The sequence below is a fragment of the Cherax quadricarinatus genome, chromosome 35 (genome assembly GCF_038502225.1).
Source record: "Cherax quadricarinatus isolate ZL_2023a chromosome 35, ASM3850222v1, whole genome shotgun sequence".
NCBI lineage: Eukaryota > Metazoa > Arthropoda > Malacostraca > Decapoda > Parastacidae > Cherax > Cherax quadricarinatus.
The window spans coordinates 2,756,486-2,773,567 of record NC_091326.1 but is presented as its reverse complement, the minus strand read 5'-3'; the positions used below and the strand labels follow the sequence as shown (position 1 = coordinate 2,773,567).

General features: G+C 41.6%; 1 protein-coding gene and 1 long non-coding RNA gene across 13 annotated transcripts in view; one reads left to right on the top strand and one right to left on the bottom strand.

Moving 5' to 3' along the window:
- LOC128695207 (uncharacterized) overlaps window positions 1-4,758 on the top strand; it is a 145,249-nt gene extending 140,491 nt beyond the window's left edge. For all 5 annotated transcript variants that reach the window (XM_070091312.1, XM_070091310.1, XM_070091311.1 and 2 more), the window contains exons 11-13: window positions 2,035-2,161; window positions 2,374-2,504; window positions 2,795-4,758. In XM_070091312.1, the coding sequence (XP_069947413.1) occupies window positions 2,035-2,161; window positions 2,374-2,504; window positions 2,795-2,853 (317 nt within the window). In that variant the 3' untranslated portion in view covers window positions 2,854-4,758. The remainder of the gene's footprint in view (window positions 1-2,034; window positions 2,162-2,373; window positions 2,505-2,794) is intronic.
- The window catches only part of LOC128695206 (uncharacterized), an 81,022-nt gene that overhangs the window by 9,219 nt on the left and 54,721 nt on the right, over window positions 1-17,082 (bottom strand). For 6 of the 8 annotated variants that reach the window (XR_011392802.1, XR_011392801.1, XR_011392799.1 and 3 more), the window contains 2 exons: window positions 3,706-3,806; window positions 2,341-2,501 (listed from right to left, as the gene is read on the bottom strand). This is a non-coding gene — a long non-coding RNA (uncharacterized lncRNA). The remainder of the gene's footprint in view (window positions 1-2,340; window positions 2,502-3,705; window positions 3,807-17,082) is intronic. The other 2 variants (XR_011392800.1, XR_011392797.1) reach the window with 1 other exon arrangement.

Here is a 17,082-nt window from a genome sequence, read left to right as displayed (position 1 = left end):
AGGTTTAAGGAATAGGCAAGCTATAAATATGGTTGTATTTCCTAGACTGCCTGATCTCTGAAGAACCACCACCCACTCCCAGTGGATGCTCAGGATTTAAACAGTATCAGTGTACATTAGTAGCATTTGTGTGTTTTAAGTAATTGAACTATTAATAAAAAAATGTTAACATGATTACTGTGTGTGTTGTTGAGCCTTAGCTCCTGGCCTTGCCTCTCAACTTGCCAAGTTCATTCCCTCCTAGCCTGGTGGGCTATTGTATCTGCTCTTAAAGCTATGTATGGAATTTGTTTCCACCACTTGAAGGTCATTCCACTTCCTGACATCCCTGTAACTCATTTGTGTCTAATTTCCCACTGTGCCCCCCTCCCTACCAATTCCTCTGTCCTTCAGTGCTGTCAGGTTCAATTCTTTTAGCTGCTGCTACTTATAAATTATATATTCCTTAGCTCTGTAATGAGCCTCACTGCATACCTCTGCACTTTTTCCAGTTTCTTAACTTTTTCATCAGGTACAGATTTCACATTGCTGTATACTCCAAGATGGACATGACATATGTTATATAAAGAGCCAGGAATGACTGTCAACATTCCTGGAGGCTACTCTCAAATTTGTAAGAAGCACTGCAGAAATTTTTCAGTTGATGCAATCCTCTGATGATATTCCAGATACTTTTCTCACTCCTTGGTCTCTCTCCGAGTGAGGTCTACAGCTAGTGTCCATGGAGTCTATACTCTGTGTCTGGTCTTCTTGCCCCCTTACCCAACTTATATAACCATGCATTTACTGGAGTTAAATTCAAGCAGCTACTTATTGTATAGCTTGTTCAGATCTATTTGTAGAGATTCCCTGTCTCTCATCTCTGTTCTCATTATCTTTACATCAGCAAACAGGGATATATCTGACTCAATCACAGCTGAACTTTTATTCACATAAATCAGAAACAGTGCTAGTCCTAATACCGATCCTTATGTAATTTCACTTGCTAGTCTCCCACATTCCGACATCTCTTCTCGGACAATTACTCTCTGCTTTCTTTTCCCAAGGTACTTTGTGATCCACTGGAGTGTTTTCCCTGCCTGCCTCTTAAGTATTTTCTCCAGTCACTTGTACAGTGTCTAATGCCTTCTTGGAGTCTAAGAAAATGCATTCCACCCATCCTTCCCTCACCTCTGTTACGTTTTGTATACCTGGAGAGGGTTTCAGGGGTCAACACCCCCTCAGCCCGGTCTGTGACCAGGTCTCATGGTGGATCAGGGCTTAATCAACCAGGCTGTTACTGTTGGCCGCATGCAACCCAACGTACGAACCACAGCTCGGCTGGTCAGGTACTGGCTTGATAAAGCCCACTGTGTGGGTGAAACATTGTCAGTAGAGGATCACATTATACTGTATTTGTCTTTATCCATCTGTTACTCTGTCATAAAACTTCAACAGCTTTTTAAGACAAAATTTGCCATCTCTGAACCCATTCTGGTTATTGTTTATGAAGCCACCTCTTTCCAAGGGCCATATCATTCTTTATCTCCTCCATAACCTTGCATGGTACACATGTCAGTGAATGTAGGAACTACATTCACTGCCTCCAGGATATCTAGCAACTCTTCCATATCCATCGATTTGATAATAGTTCTTAGTAATGATATGGCACTTCCGCTGCCTCTCACATAATCCATGGTGATGCCTTGTCTGGCCTCATTGCCTTTGTGGTATCTAGCGCCATCCAAAAGTTTTTTTTTTTTTTTTTTACCTCTTTCCCTGAATGTTGCCCAATACCTGTCGGTGTATCCTTATCCGTAATCTGCCTGGTATAGCCCATTCTTATTGAGAAGACCTCTTCAAATCATTTGTTCAGCACACTGAAGACTTTGGGTCCCCCAGTCTTGATTACCCCCACTTTGTAGTTATTTCCCTGTATGTTTATCTCTCTTTCTCCAAAACTCCACTGATATCTCATTAATTGATAATGCTGCCACTCTGCTTCGTCTGTGCATGTGTCTACCTAATTTTCATATTGACTTTTATTCCCCACAGGATCACGGTTACGACCAAAGACGTTGCAGGTAGTAGATGTGCCTATCCTAGATTCCCGCCTTTGTGAAGATTGGCACAGGCAAAAAGGCATCAATGTCATTATATATGATGAAATGATGTGTGCTGGGTGAGCTTCTCAATACAAATTTTTGCATGCAGTGCTACGCATTTAGTTCTCTCTCTCTTAAAAATGTTCATTTATATATTTTTATAACAATTAGAAAGCCTGGACAGTTTGTTTAAAGTTGAGAATGTAGAGGCTATCTTTTTATAAAAGAAATTCAGGAATTATATTTAAAAACTTACCAATAATTAATTTGAATATTCTTTTTGGTACAGGTACAGTGAAGGAGGTAAAGATTCTTGTCAGGGAGACTCTGGTGGCCCTCTCATGATACAGGATAAGGGACGCTGGTTCCTGGCTGGCATCGTCTCTGCTGGATATTCTTGTGCTCAAGGCAAACAACCTGGTAAGGCACAGTGTGTGTTTTAGTAGTTTTCTGAGCAATACATCACTATATAATAAAATTTTTTTATGAAATTAGCTGTAGCTCAAGCAAATTACACTAAGCCTGGAAATTACATTGGAAAACTAAACTAAGTAATGGACTTGGGCTGACTAAGTTGACATCGGTTTTCTATTCAGATTTATGCATTTGTTGTGACCCATCTCACCATACTTGTTTTTAACAAATGCCATAAATATTGTACTATGGTAGAGCAAAAATTTATATCATTGTGTATTTTTTTTCTTTTACAGGTATATACCACAAAGTGTCCTACACGTCTGACTGGATCTCATGGGCGGCCAATTCTTAGAAGAAAACATTTTCAGCAATGAAAGTCTAAGATCCCAGACACGAAATTATAAACTACAATATGTCAGTGCACAAATACAAAAAAAAAAAATGCCATTATACATGAAGATTTGTCTACAGTCCTCATTAAATTTTTAGTACATGTATTTGACGAGTAGAGGTCGAGAGAATCAGTTGCCTGGGAATGCTATAAGGTTCTCATTGCTGAAGCAATACCTACTTAGGGAACTTTGTTGCAAGTGCATGCAATGAAGTCTCTCTTGACCCTGTGATACCACCTCATATTGAGCTAGGTCCTTAGTTGTGCATATCATTGCACCATTCTTTTTATATACACAGTGAGAGATTAGATATGCATTGAGAGTTTAAGTTATAAAAATGCTCATTATATTTAAAAACCAGTGTGGGGGTTATAAATATTTAACTTCAATAATCACACTGGTTCTGTGCCTTGAAAAAAAACAAATATTAGTGCTCTAAGTAAATTTGTTAATTTAAAAACAGCATTTCATTGCACTGTATTATATTGAATCATTACCATCAATTACTGTACATAGAAGTAACATGTTGCATTCTTGTGCCATTGCTGTAGTGGCCTACTGTAAGACTTCTCAGGGGAAGACGTTAGTGTAACTGTAATTGTCTCGTCATTACCAAATGACGTTTGTTTTTAACGAAAGCTTACCAAAGAATGAAAAAAAAAAAAAGCAAAGTGGCTTGCCAGTTATTGTTATAGACTTAAGTTTTCTAGTTCCAATAATCAGTAGCTCGAAATCAAAGCATTCTACTTTGCTAGTTCATTGATAATGCAAAGTTTAGACTGCAATTAAGTTCTTTAAATATACAGGCATACCTGGTTAACACGGCAGGTTACGTTCCAGACCACCGCTGTACAGCAAATATCACTTTAAAGCAAACCACAGCCTTTGTTTACTTGTCAGCACATATGAAAGCCTAAAAAGATGTTTACACTATTATTAAGTGCACAGTAGCATTAGGCCTAAAAAATGCAATAAAAATAAAAATTGCTGAAAACCATCTTAAGAGCAAGGCAAGCACTGAAAATAATAAATAACTGAAAAGTACCACATTAGCCAAGCGCTCTAGAGTTCCATATTAACGAGGTATGTCTGTATTCAACAGCAAGTAAACATTTATATATAAAATATGTTCCTCAAACTTCTACATTTTACACTGTGACTTACACATAGTAAAGATCTGTTATCATAATACTTATGTACAGTAGATGCATTACAGATTCCATTAAAATAAAAAAAATAATCACTCAGCAAGTCAAATTAATTTGGTCTTCTCTATGAACACATTGGGTAACCAAGTATTATGGGTATATTATTTTGTAAATGCTGAGCAAGAGGATTGGACGGCAACCAAAAAAAGTCCTTTAAGTATTTGCAGCCATAAAACACTGGAGAAAGTTACGAATTAGCATGGGTGGGTGGGTGTGTATTCACTTATACGTGATTACAGGGGTCAAGTTACAGCTCCTCCATGTGTGTGTGTACACACAGCCTTATTACTGAATGATATGGTTATAATCATAACCATAATTTTTAAAGGGGTGGACCGGTAAAACAGTGGAAGGCCTCAGATGACCGAAAGCTCCAGCTGTAGGTTATCATATGACTAAGACCCACATCAAGAAACCAGTCCTTTTTCCTGACAAATCTTACCTAACCTAACATCAGCATGTGGGATTCCACCTCAATGACATACGTATGTAATGTCTAAGCAGTTACAATATCTGACACTAACAACATTGTGTAACATCACAGCTCCAAAATTCACCTTTAAAATTATATGACAGCCTCAAAAAAAAAAAGAAAAAATCTGTTTACTGGTAACATTTAATCAGTGTCACTTTTAGTAAATGAAAGTTCAGAAATCTGATAAATCTGTAAGAATTGTCAACTATTGCATAATCTGATACAAATATTTAGACCACACGACATGTTGTACTCCAACATCAATCTCTTAGAAAAAAGAAATGCATGTACAACTAATGCGAGGTGATATTGTGACAACGTTTTGCCCTCCAGGAGCGTGAAACATTGCCACAATAAAATGTCTAATTAGATGCACATGCATCTTTTTACTAATATTGCTTGTAAGTCTGTGAACATTACCACATCAATCTGTTCAAAGGCAACCAAAAAAATACCAACATTCACACAAATTACTTTTTTACATCTATTTTGAATCTGATGTTAATGCAACAAACATTAGTTAACTGGGTTTAAAGCCTATCTAACACACACACATGGTCATTAAATCTACATACAATTTGAGTGTTATATTTGGTATGCTAAAACCCAAGTGTAAGTTAGCTCGAATGTTGAATTGTTTGATCAAAGATTTTTCTTTAAATAACTATAAAATTTTTATGATAAAATCAAGAGGATTTGTTTACAAGCCTGAATGAAAATTATAAGTTCTTCCATTTTGATCAATTCATATTTTTTTCACAATACCTAAAGCACTTAATTAGTCTGCTTTATAAAATAAATTTATTTGTCCTTTAAAATTATCATAAATCTATATGGGTAATTTTGAGTATGCATTAACTTCCAGTATAAATGATAAGACTCCTACCTCTCTTCACTACCACTGTTCACTCTGAGGATGGGACAAATTAAACCACCAAAATCTAAACTCGTCCTTCCTAATTTCTAGAGATTACTCTAGTATTTGTGACCATATCAGCTCTTTTCCACCCATGTAGGGGGACCCAAAGAAGAAAGCACATTCACCATCATTCATTCAATAGCTGTATATAAACTGTATAGACTTAATATTTTTATATAAATATTTTTGCATTTTGTTACTTTAGTGATCCAAGTCCGAAGCTTCCCTTCCACCCCCTGCTGGGTCATTCAGGGAGTAAATTTTATGTAACGAATGTACGTTTCTTGTTGGCGTTTTGCGGCTGGAACCGCAACACACACTTCATTGTAAATGCTGTATATACAAATTATTTTTATTCACAGAATAAAATAAAATAATGTTTAATTGTTTGTACTGTCCTAAGCATGAAGAAGCAGGTACTTAACTCAATGCTGTTGTGTGGAACAGTAATCTTCTATTCTGAATTTAAAGTTACGATAGTGGGTTATGATTGCTTTTATTTGAAAATCATATCTCACTGCTCATGATGCCAAAATCTCATGCAACTCCAAATGCAATAATATTACAGAATATTGCATCTGTATCAAGAACGAAGGCAAACTCTGCTTTAATACTGTGCACACACACTACTGTCTAGGCCTATCAGGCCTCTGTTGGCAAATTTGAATGCAGGAAAAATAGCATGCTGATTATGTCTGGGGGGGCTAGCAGTAATGCTTAGTTCTATAGTTTGACAGTCAAAGGGTTAATTGCTTTTAAGGAGCCATTTTGTTCACAGAAACAAAGGCTGCACACAGTGCAAATAGAAAATGAACAAGACGAGAGGTGAACAATGCTCAACAAATATTGGAGCTTGGTGCCCTGGGGTATGGGGAAACATCGTCTGGCTCAAGCTAGGCACCCATACTTATCTGAGGTCTAGCTCCATGGTAAAGTACTGGTTACTCCGATACAGAGTTTGCAGGTTCGAGTCCTGCTGTGGACAGAGACAATGTTTGTAAATAATTTTGCCTGTTTGCGAATTGTTAAGCATTTCAAATCTCTTTTGTTGTCCACTGCATGTGGCAGGATTTGATTAAATAACTTTCAAAATGAGCTTGGTGTCCCGGGGATTAGTGGTTAGTTTCGCTAATTGCTAATCCCCTAGCTAAAAAATTGGAACCGCTAATGGTACACTACTAAACAACTGTAAAAATTAGCGGAAGCTAATGCTAAATGCTAACTATTTCACACGAATTCTAGTTTGGTTTAGTTTTTCGGTCTTTACTTTTAATCGACATGACCATCAGTGTCAAGTGCAAACTCCTACTGTATGTGGATGACAGTGCTCTGTTAGTGTCCGGTAAAGACCCACTGGAACTGGAGTCCTGCAGCAAATGGTTAGTAGACAACAAACTATCGTTACACCTCGGGAAAACGGAAGCCATACTCTTTGGCACTAAACAAACTGGGAGCACTTGAAGTTCCTGAACCTGTATTCCCTGGAATGCAGGCGGAAGAGAGACACCATTATATACACCTGGAAAATCCTAGAGGGACTAGTACAGAACTTGCACACGAAAATCACTCACTACGAAAGCAAAACTCGGCAGACAATGCAACATCCCCCCAATGAAAAGAAGGGGTGTCACTATCATGTTAAGAGAAACACAATAAATGTCAGGGGCCCAAGACTGTTCAACTGCCTCCCAGCATACATAAGGGGGATTACCAATAAACCCCTGGCAGTCTTCAAGCAGGCACTGGACAAGCACCTAAAGTTGGTACCTGACCAGTCGGGCTGTGGCTCGTACGTTGGAATGCGTGCAGTCAGCAGTAACAGCCTGGTTGATCAGGCTCTGATCCACCACGAGGCCTGGTCACAGACTGGGCCACAGGGGCATTGACCCCCAGAACTCTCTCCAGGTAAACTCCAGAAGGGTAAATAATTTTAATGTCCGGTGTAATGGGGAACCCATCACTTCAGTTTCCTCAATAAAATATCTGGGAATCATCTTTGACCTATGCATGTCAGGAGAATTGATAGGGAACGGTGTAGTAAAGAAAGCAAATGTCAGACTGAAGTTCCTCTACAGACAAGCACAGTGTCTACCTACTGAGGCACAGTATCTATCTACTGAGGCTCACAGGACCCTATATCTAGCCCTTATACAATGTCATATAGACTACACTTGCTCTTCATGGTACTCTGCCTTAACAGAAAACTGAAAGCTAGACTACAAATCACCCAGAACAATATGGTAAGATTCATCCTGGACCTGGGTCCAAGAGAACATGTAGGCCAGGATGAATTACAACAATTAGATATGCTGAATGTTGCAGACAGAGTAAAACAATTGAAGTTAAATCAAGTTTGTAAAATTGCTCACAAATAGTGTCCAGAATATCTTGCTGTCAATTTTGTCAAGGCTGAGAACCAAAGCAATCATAGTATGTACTAGGGAGAGAGCACAACTTTGTAGTACCCACAGTCAGTGGCCAGGCTTTAAACACCTTTTATTGTACAGTAATAAAGGAATGGAACAGACTGCCTTCACATGTTAAAGCCAGTCATAGCATGAGCCAGTTCAAGAAGAGAGCCAAGAGTTGCCTAATGAATGTAGTAACAAAGTGAGGAGAATTATTTTTTATTTTTTTTTAGCTAACACATGTAAATGCAAATAACTCATTTTACCTTATTCCTAGTATATCTCATTTATAGTATAATAATAAGATATTATCTTCTTCATAGTATAATAAGGTATTAAAAGGACCCCAATGGAAATAAATCACCTTTTTGGGTTATCCTAGGCTCTCTACACATGTGATGCTATGTATGATAATCTATGTAACTGTATTTGTGTATTCCTGAATAAACTTACTAGAATATAAGAGAAGTGCAAAATTAGGAAAAATAATAACAGATCACAATAAAACAAATGCAGCAAATGGCAGAAAAATGACAGCTAGCATATGAGAACTTTCAAAATAGGAGATACATCTCCTAAGATGGTATTGTCTGATTGAGGGGAAAGGGTATGGATTATTATTATAATCAAAAAGAAGCGCTAAGCCACAAGGGCTATACAGCGCTGCAAAAGGGTATGGAGGACAGGTCATGAGAGTGAACGTAATAGCGAAGGCAATGAGCATCACGGCGATCGGTCAAGGGTGGAATATTCGCCTCCGCATAGAGGCTCTCCCCTCAAGGAAGGTTCCTTGATGTTAAGATAAGATTTCGTTCGGATTTTTAACCCCGGAGGGTTAGCCACCCAGGATAACCCAAGAAAGTCAGTGCGTCATCGAGGACTGTCTAACTTATTTCCATTGGGGTCCTTAATCTTGTCCCCCAGGATGCGACCCACACCAGTCGACTAACACCCAGGTACCTATTTGCTGCTAGGTGAACAGGACAACAGGTGTAAGGAAACGTGTCGAAATGTTTCCACCCGCCGGGAATCGAACCCGGCCCCTCCGTGTGTGAAGCGGGAGCTTTAGCCACCAGGCCACCGGGCCTGAGGGGCTCTTGATTTAGGGAATTGGATCTGTGCTCCAGTTCCCCGAATTAAGCCTGAATGCCTTCCACATCCCCCCCCCCAGGCGCTGTATAATCCTCCGGGTTTAGCGCTTCCCCCTTAATTATTATAATAATAAATAATAGAGGCTCTCAACCGCTGAAGAGCTATAAACACCGAGGCATAAACGTAATCCCTGGTGATGGATAGGATTAAGGCTAGATATATTTGCAGGAGAGGCCGCTGAATATATCTGATCGCCATAATCGAGATTCCATAAAATTAGGGCTGAATGTAATCGAAGGAGAGTTCTATGATCAGCCCCCCCCCCCCCCCATGAAAGATGAGCGAGGGTTTTAAGGAGGTTCAGCCGGCTATGACAAGTTGCCTTCAGAGAGGTAATGTTTACCTGGAGTTTACCTGGAGAGAGTTTCGGGGGTCAACGCCCCCGCGGCCCGGTCTGTGACCAGGCCTCCTGGTGGATCAGCGCCTGATCAACCAGGCTGTTGCTGCTGGCTGCACGCAAACCAACGTACGAGCCACAGCCCGGCTGATCAGGAACTGCCTTTAGGTGCTTGTCCAGTGCCAGCTTGAAGACTGCCAGGGGTCTGTTGGTAATCCCCCTTATGTGTGCTGGGAGGCAGTTGAACAGTCTCGGTCCCCTGACACTTATTGTATGGTCTCTTAACGTGCTAGTGACACCCCTGCTTTTCATTGGGGGGATGGTGCATCGTCTGCCAAGTCTTTTGCTTTCGTAGTGAGTGATTTTCGTGTGCAAGTTCGGTACTAGTCCCTCTAGGATTTTCCAGGTGTATATAATCATGTATCTCTCCCTCCTGCGTTCCAGGGAATACAGGTTTAGAAACCTCAAGCGCTCCCAGTAATTGAGGTGTTTTATCTCCGTTATGCGCGCCGTGAAAGTTCTCTGTACATTTTCTAGGTCGGCAATTTCACCTGCCTTGAAAGGTGCTGTTAGAGTGCAGCAATATTCCAGCCTAGATAGAACAAGTGACCTGAAGAGTGTCATCATGGGCTTGGCCTCCCTAGTTTTGAAGGTTCTCATTATCCATCCTGTCATTTTTCTAGCAGATGCGATTGATACAATGTTATGGTCCTTGAAGGTGAGATCCTCCGACATAATCACTCCCAGGTCTTTGACGTTGGTGTTTCGCTCTATTTTGTGGCCAGAATTTGTTTTGTACTCTGATGAAGATTTAATTTCCTCATGTTTACCATATCTGAGTAATTGAAATTTCTCATCGTTGAACTTCATATTGTTTTCTGCAGCCCACTGAAAGATTTGGTTGATGTCCGCCTGGAGCCTTGCAGTGTCTGCAATGGAAGACACTGTCATGCAGATTCGGGTGTCATCTGCAAAGGAAGACACGGTGCTGTGGCTGACATCCTTGTCTATGTCGGATATGAGGATGAGGAACAAGATGGGAGCTAGTACTGTGCCTTGTGGAACAGAGCTTTTCACCGTAGCTGCCTCGGACTTTACTCTGTTGACGACTACTCTCTGTGTTCTGTTAGTGAGGAAATTATAGATCCATCGACCAACTTTTCCTGTTATTCCTTTAGCGCGCATTTTGTGCGCTATTACGCCATGGTCACACTTGTCGAAGGCTTTTGCAAAGTCTGTATATATTACATCTGCATTCTTTTTGTCTTCTAGTGCATTTAGGACCTTGTCGTAGTGATCCAGTAGTTGAGACAGACAGGAGCGACCTGTTCTAAACCCATGTTGCCCTGGGTTGTGTAACTGATGGGTTTCTAGATGGGTGGTGATCTTGCTTCTTAGGACCCTTTCAAAGATTTTTATGATATGGGATGTTAGTGCTATTGGTCTGTAGTTCTTTGCTGTTGCTTTACTGCCCCCTTTGTGGAGTGGGGCTATGTCTGTTGTTTTTAGTAACTGAGGGACGACCCCCGTGTCCATGCTCCCTCTCCATAGGATGGAAAAGGCTCGTGATAGGGGCTTCTTGCAGTTCTTGATGAACACAGAGTTCCATGAGTCTGGCCCTGGGGCAGAGTGCATGGGCATGTCATTTATCGCCTGTTCGAAGTCATTTGGCGTCAGGATAACATCGGATAGGCTTGTGTTAATCAAATTTTGTGGCTCTCTCATAAAAAATTCATTTTGATCTTCGACTCTCAGTCTGGTTAGCGGCTTGCTAAAAACTGAGTCATATTGGGACTTGAGTAGCTCACTCATTTCCTTGCTGTCATCTGTGTAGGACCCATCTTGTTTAAGTAGGGGCCCAATACTGGACGTTGTTCTCGATTTTGATTTGGCATAGGAGAAGAAATACTTTGGGTTTCTTTCGATTTCATTTATGGCTTTTAGTTCTTCCCGCGATTCCTGACTCCTAAAGGATTCTTTTAGCTTAAGTTCGATGCTTGCTATTTCTCTGACCAGTGTCTCCCTGCGCATTTCTGATATATTGACCTCTTTTAGCCGCTCTGTTATTCTTTTCCGTCGCCTGTAAAGGGAGCGCCTGTCTCTTTCTATTTTACATCTACTCCTCCTTTTTCTTAGAGGAATAAGCCTTGTGCATACATCGAGTGCCACCGAGTTAATCTGTTCTAGGCATAAGTTTGGGTCTGTGTTGCTTAGTATATCTTCCCAGCTTATATCGGTTAGGACTTGGTTTACTTGGTCCCACTTTATGTTTTTGTTATTGAAGTTGAATTTGGTGAATGCTCCCTCGTGACTAGTCTCATTTTGTCGGTCTGAGGCTCCACGCATACATGTCTGAACCTCAATTATGTTGTGATCTGAGTATATTGTTTTTGATATGGTGACATTTCTTATCAGATCATCATTGTTAGTGAAGATGAGGTCTAGTGTATTCTCCAGTCTAGTAGGCTCTATTATTTGCTGGTTTAAATTGAATTTTGTGCAGAGATTTAAAAGCTCGTGTGAGTGTGAGTTTTCATCAGAGCTGCCTCCTGGTGTTATTACTGCAACAATATTATTTGCTATATTCCTCCATTTTAGGTGCCTTAAGTTGAAATCCCCCAGGAGCAAGATGTTGGGTGCAGGAGCTGGAAGATTTTCCAGACAGTGGTCAATTTTTAACAGCTGTTCCTGGAATTGCTGGGATGTTGCATCCGGAGGCTTGTAGACTACCACAATGACTAGGTTTTGGTTCTCGACCTTTACTGCTAAAACTTCCACTACGTCATTTGAGGCATTAAGCAGTTCTGTGATGTTTCCAGGATAACCGATGGTCAAAGAGAAGGCCGAGAAACCTGACTATCACATTCTGGGATACGCAAGCCATATAGGTACATTGGATGATCAGAGACAACAGAACATCTAGTGAAAGTAATTTGGCGAGTTTTACTACTAGAAAATTTAAACCCACAAGTGATGGCCCAATTGGAAACACAGTTGACCACAAGCTGGAGAGAAACTGAATTGAGGTGATAGTCAGCGCCTGCACAAGCTATAGCAAAGTCATCAACATGGAGTGATGACCAAATACTGGATGGAAGAATAGATGCCAGATCATTTATAGCAAGGGAAAAAAAAAGTGTTGTGCTCAGAACACTTCCCTGGGGGGGACACCTGCAGCTTGGACAAAGTCCTGGGAAAGCATATTAACCCGAACACAGAAATGTTTTTCAGTTAAGAAGTTCTTAAAGAATAGTAGTAGATTGCCTTTGGAGGCCTAAGGAGTGGGTCTGGGCCAAGATATTATACTCCAAGTTTTCTTCTCAAGGTTAAAAAAAGATGGTGATAACTGAGTGGTTATTGGCAAAGGCATTATGAACATACGTATCGAAGCGTAGTAAGGGGTCAATGGCATACAGCGCATTTCAAACGTACTGCCTGAGCACAATCAAAGTTTATTCTCTATAAGGATTGCAATGCGGGTTTACAGATTTTGGTTATTGTGTGGTTTACATGTAATAAAATACTAATTACAGAGGGGGCCACTAGAACACCTAGCAAGGCTAGGCATTTCGGGCAAACTTAGATTAATTCTTAACCCTAAATTATTACAAATTGTGGAGTAAGTTGACTAAATACTAAGTGACTAAATACTAAGTGACTAAATACTAAGTGACTAAATACTAAGTGACTAAATACTAGTTTGTGAGTTTAGCAATGTGAATGCTTTTGTTTGTTCTAGTGGTACACTCGGTAATCATTATTTTACTACCTGTAAACCACACAATAACCAAATTCTGTAAACTCAGCATTGTAATCCTTATAGAGAATAAACTTTGAATATTGGAGTATCACAGGCAAACTTGTGACTAGTTAGGAATCATTATTTTAAGATTAAGATACGTATTTCTGTGCTTATAGTCAAATGAGCGAGTGAGTGAGTGTAAATGTGAACCACCAGGTGGTTTTTATGTAGTTAGTTGACGGGGTGTATCAGGGAGATAAGATGTTTTCTAACGGTAGTTTTGAAGGTGATGAATGTGTCTGAAGGAGACAACCAAGGCATGTGCTTTTGAGAATGCCTGCCCGAGGTTTGGGGTATAGAATGTGAAACTGTGGTTAGAACTGTCGACAAGAGGTGTAAAAGCTCATCAATGAAGGATCCTCACTAAAAGCAGTTAGACGCAAATAAAGGTCCCAATTCGCTGGGTCAAATTGCCAGTGTGGGCTATGAGATGGTGGTGAATATGAAGAAGTAAGGATGCTTGGAAAATAATTGCCGTCATGCAAGTCCGGGAGGACAGACCAGGTGAAGTCGAGCACATTTGAGGAAGAGCAAACCGAAAGATCGATGCAAGAGAGAGAGAAAGAGTACGAGGACAAATATGGAGGGGAGTACCCGTATTTAAAACGTGGATGGGGAGAAGTGAGAAAGGCCTGTAACTGAATGCCGTAGGAGTCACAGTGAGACCCTCTTCCCCAGAGACAATGGTGGGCATTAAAATAGCCAAGTAACAGAAGTGGTGGTGGTGGTAAGGAAGAAACCAAGAATGTAGCATCTGGGATAGATAATGCCTGAGGAGGAGAGAGGTACAAAGTACAGATTGTATACCACTTATTTAAGTGGAAACAGGCTGAAGTGTAATCCAGCAAAGTAAGAAAAAAAAGCTGATGGTATGGAATACCGGTGCGTGTAAGAAGTGCACTTTCATTAAAGGTTCCATCAGAAAAGGGTCTGATGAATATAACAAATCATATCCCGAGATGGTATGGGTAACAGTAGAGTGTAATTTGGATTATTGTAAATAAACACTGCAAATAAGCCATGATTTGTGAAGAGAAAGATACAAGAACTCTGAAGGCAGAGGTATGTACAGACTAGAAGGGCTAGAAAAGTCCACATGCAGAGGCAGCAGAAAACGTTCAAGCAGTGAAGGATTGGGACACTTCGAAGAAAGGAGTTGTGCAGACTGAGAAGAATGAAGAGGAGGAACAGGAGGATCGGTGTCCATTAATGGTCTAGTCTCCTCAATATACACTGAGATAGCTTCAAGTGTTTCAGAGGACAAGGACATAGTATGTGGGACAATACTGGAGAGGGAAGGAGGAGGGCAAGTAAAGATCAGGGTGACGATGGACTGCACCAAAGTAGGGGGGAATGAAAGGATAGAGGGAACTGGAGAAACTTGGGAGGGGACAGGGGAAGAAGGTACTGTACAAGGAGGATGAACCTCCACACTCGTAATAGAGCCAGTTAGAGGTGATGAACCAGGTACAGACTGGAAAGGAAAGATGTGCAGGTTGAATAAGGGAAGGAAGGGTTAAAGGAGATTTTAACAACTGGGATTTTTTGAACTTCAGAGAAGTAGAGGGGCGATGGGGAGGTGTTGTACAAGGTCCTGTAGACACAAACTTGAGAGTGAGAAGAGGAAGAGGCAAGAACAGAATGAGGTGTAGAGGCAGGGATCTCCGAGTACAGGACAATAAAAGAATTAGACGGGTAACCACAAAGGAAGCTGCATAAGCTGGGACCCCAGAGGTGGGGTTACGTTTAGCAATGCAAGAATAAGGAATGTGTGGAAATCTCCCATGGAGACATAGATGAGACTGCCATAGCATAAGGAAAGCCTTCTGCCTCTTTGAGAACGGATTTCTCGCTCATTTAAGTAAACTTGGCTATGGCGAGAGTAAGATGAGCGAGCCTCATGACAATTACGACAAGAGGGAGGTAGACTACAAGATGTATTAGTATGGTTGTCGGCACCACAGACTGGGTATTCGGCCATGGACCTACAATATATTTCGCTGGATGACCAAAACGCCAGCAATTTCTACACTGTTGCAGTGTAGGGATCACCTTTCAAACTTGTAAACAGTGTCCTGTAATATAAACCAAGGACGGAGGCTCACAGTAGACAAAAGTTAAGTGAGCTACATTGCAAGGGAATCGTCTCCACCTGCAGACAGGGAGGACATAAGTGTCTACTTTGAAGATAGGGAGGTCTTGGAGCTCAAGCTGTTCCAGAAAGTCATCACCACCTGTCTGGAAATTCTGTTGGACAATGGTATGGGGTAGAATGACAGTACCATTACAAGAATTGAATTGAGAAAATGATGTTTTTCCACAGTTACAGGAATAGCATCTATGGTTGTAAGGAGAGAAAGATCGTGAGCTTGGCTAGCATCCTGGACTGCGACAATGCACGTATCGCTATTGAGAGCATGAAAGGATACGTCTTTACCAACATGGAAAAGGAGTGCCTTGCCAATGCTATGATCAGAAAGATAGGCAGTAGAAGTCTGTCGCAGAGTAAAAAAAAAAAAACTAGTCCATTGTGTATACACAAATAACCGGCATGTAAGAGAGGAGCTTACGACAATACTTCGGTCAGACTTGGACCATTTACGAAGTTACAGTGTGACTTTGTAAATGGTCCAAGTTGGACTGAACCTAGTCATAAGCTCCTCTCTCCTACATGCCAGTTATTCGTGTATTGTTCCTGTCACGGTATTGTGACATGCCACCCTTTTCCTAGTAGAATGAGAAGGAAGCGATAAGAATCATCAGGTAATGGTCTTGGGCATTTAGGTGTGGGACCAGAGTCAGTCCAGTCACGCCGCACCGTAGAGGGAGAAGCCAGAAGCATGGAAAAAAGTGCGGGTCAGATGTATCAAAGGAGTGAGGCGGAACCCCGGTACCTGGAGTGGGTGATGGAACGGCACCAGCAAGAGGCACAGGGGCATGAGAAATGTCCGAAGAGTGGTCAAGTGGCGAGGCAGGATCAGAACAGGGTGCGGTATCAGGAAGGGGCCCAGGGGGGGGGGAGTAGGTTCATGGATTGGGGACTCCACTATTATGTCACTTTTCTTTTTGTTTTTTGTTTTTTTTAGAAAAAAAAAGAAAAAAAAAGACGGGAAGAACATGGAGGAATAGCTCTAAGGAGGAAAGAAAGGGCCGTAAATCCCCCTCCGCACCCAAGAGGACACCAGCACCACAAGTAGTGCAGATGCAGCCTGGAACACATGCCATATCCTACCCTTCATGCCAGTAAACCAGCAATCTGGGATAGCAACCTCACATCCGCCGAGCCTTGGTGAACAAGAGAGGGCGGCCGGGCACCTGCCACAAAGCATACTTCCTTTCGCCACCTTCCCCCCCCCCCCCCCCCCCGGGAATCCGAAAGGTAACCTCCAGAGATACACCCGTCACCCGAAAGGCACCCAAAGCCCCCCCCCCCGTGGAGACCAGAGAGGGATCAGGACATCCCCAGATGATCCAGATTCCACGGCAAACTACACCACCGCCAAGGACCTCAACAGAATGGGATGGACCACAGTACCCTTCCCCCTACCTAGGAACCAGAATGCCTGTAAGAATCCCAAAGGCTGAAAACAGGAAGAGGATAGGGGAGGATGTGGAGGGGAGGATGGAAGGGAAAGGGGGGATGGGGTCCCCATCCCCCCTCCCCATCATGGGGAGGGGGGGATTGGGGAGTAATTAGGTTCAGTCTGAGGAAGACCAAAAGGTCTAATTCCTCAGGCCAAGAGCCTCTTCACCACACTAAGGACCCCCCCCCCCCCTTGAAGAAGTTTGCTTTCATAGTGATTTTCGGGTGCGCTTTCATAGTGATTTTCGTGTGCAAGTTTGGTATTAATCCCTCTAGGATTTTCCAAGTGTATATAATCATGTATT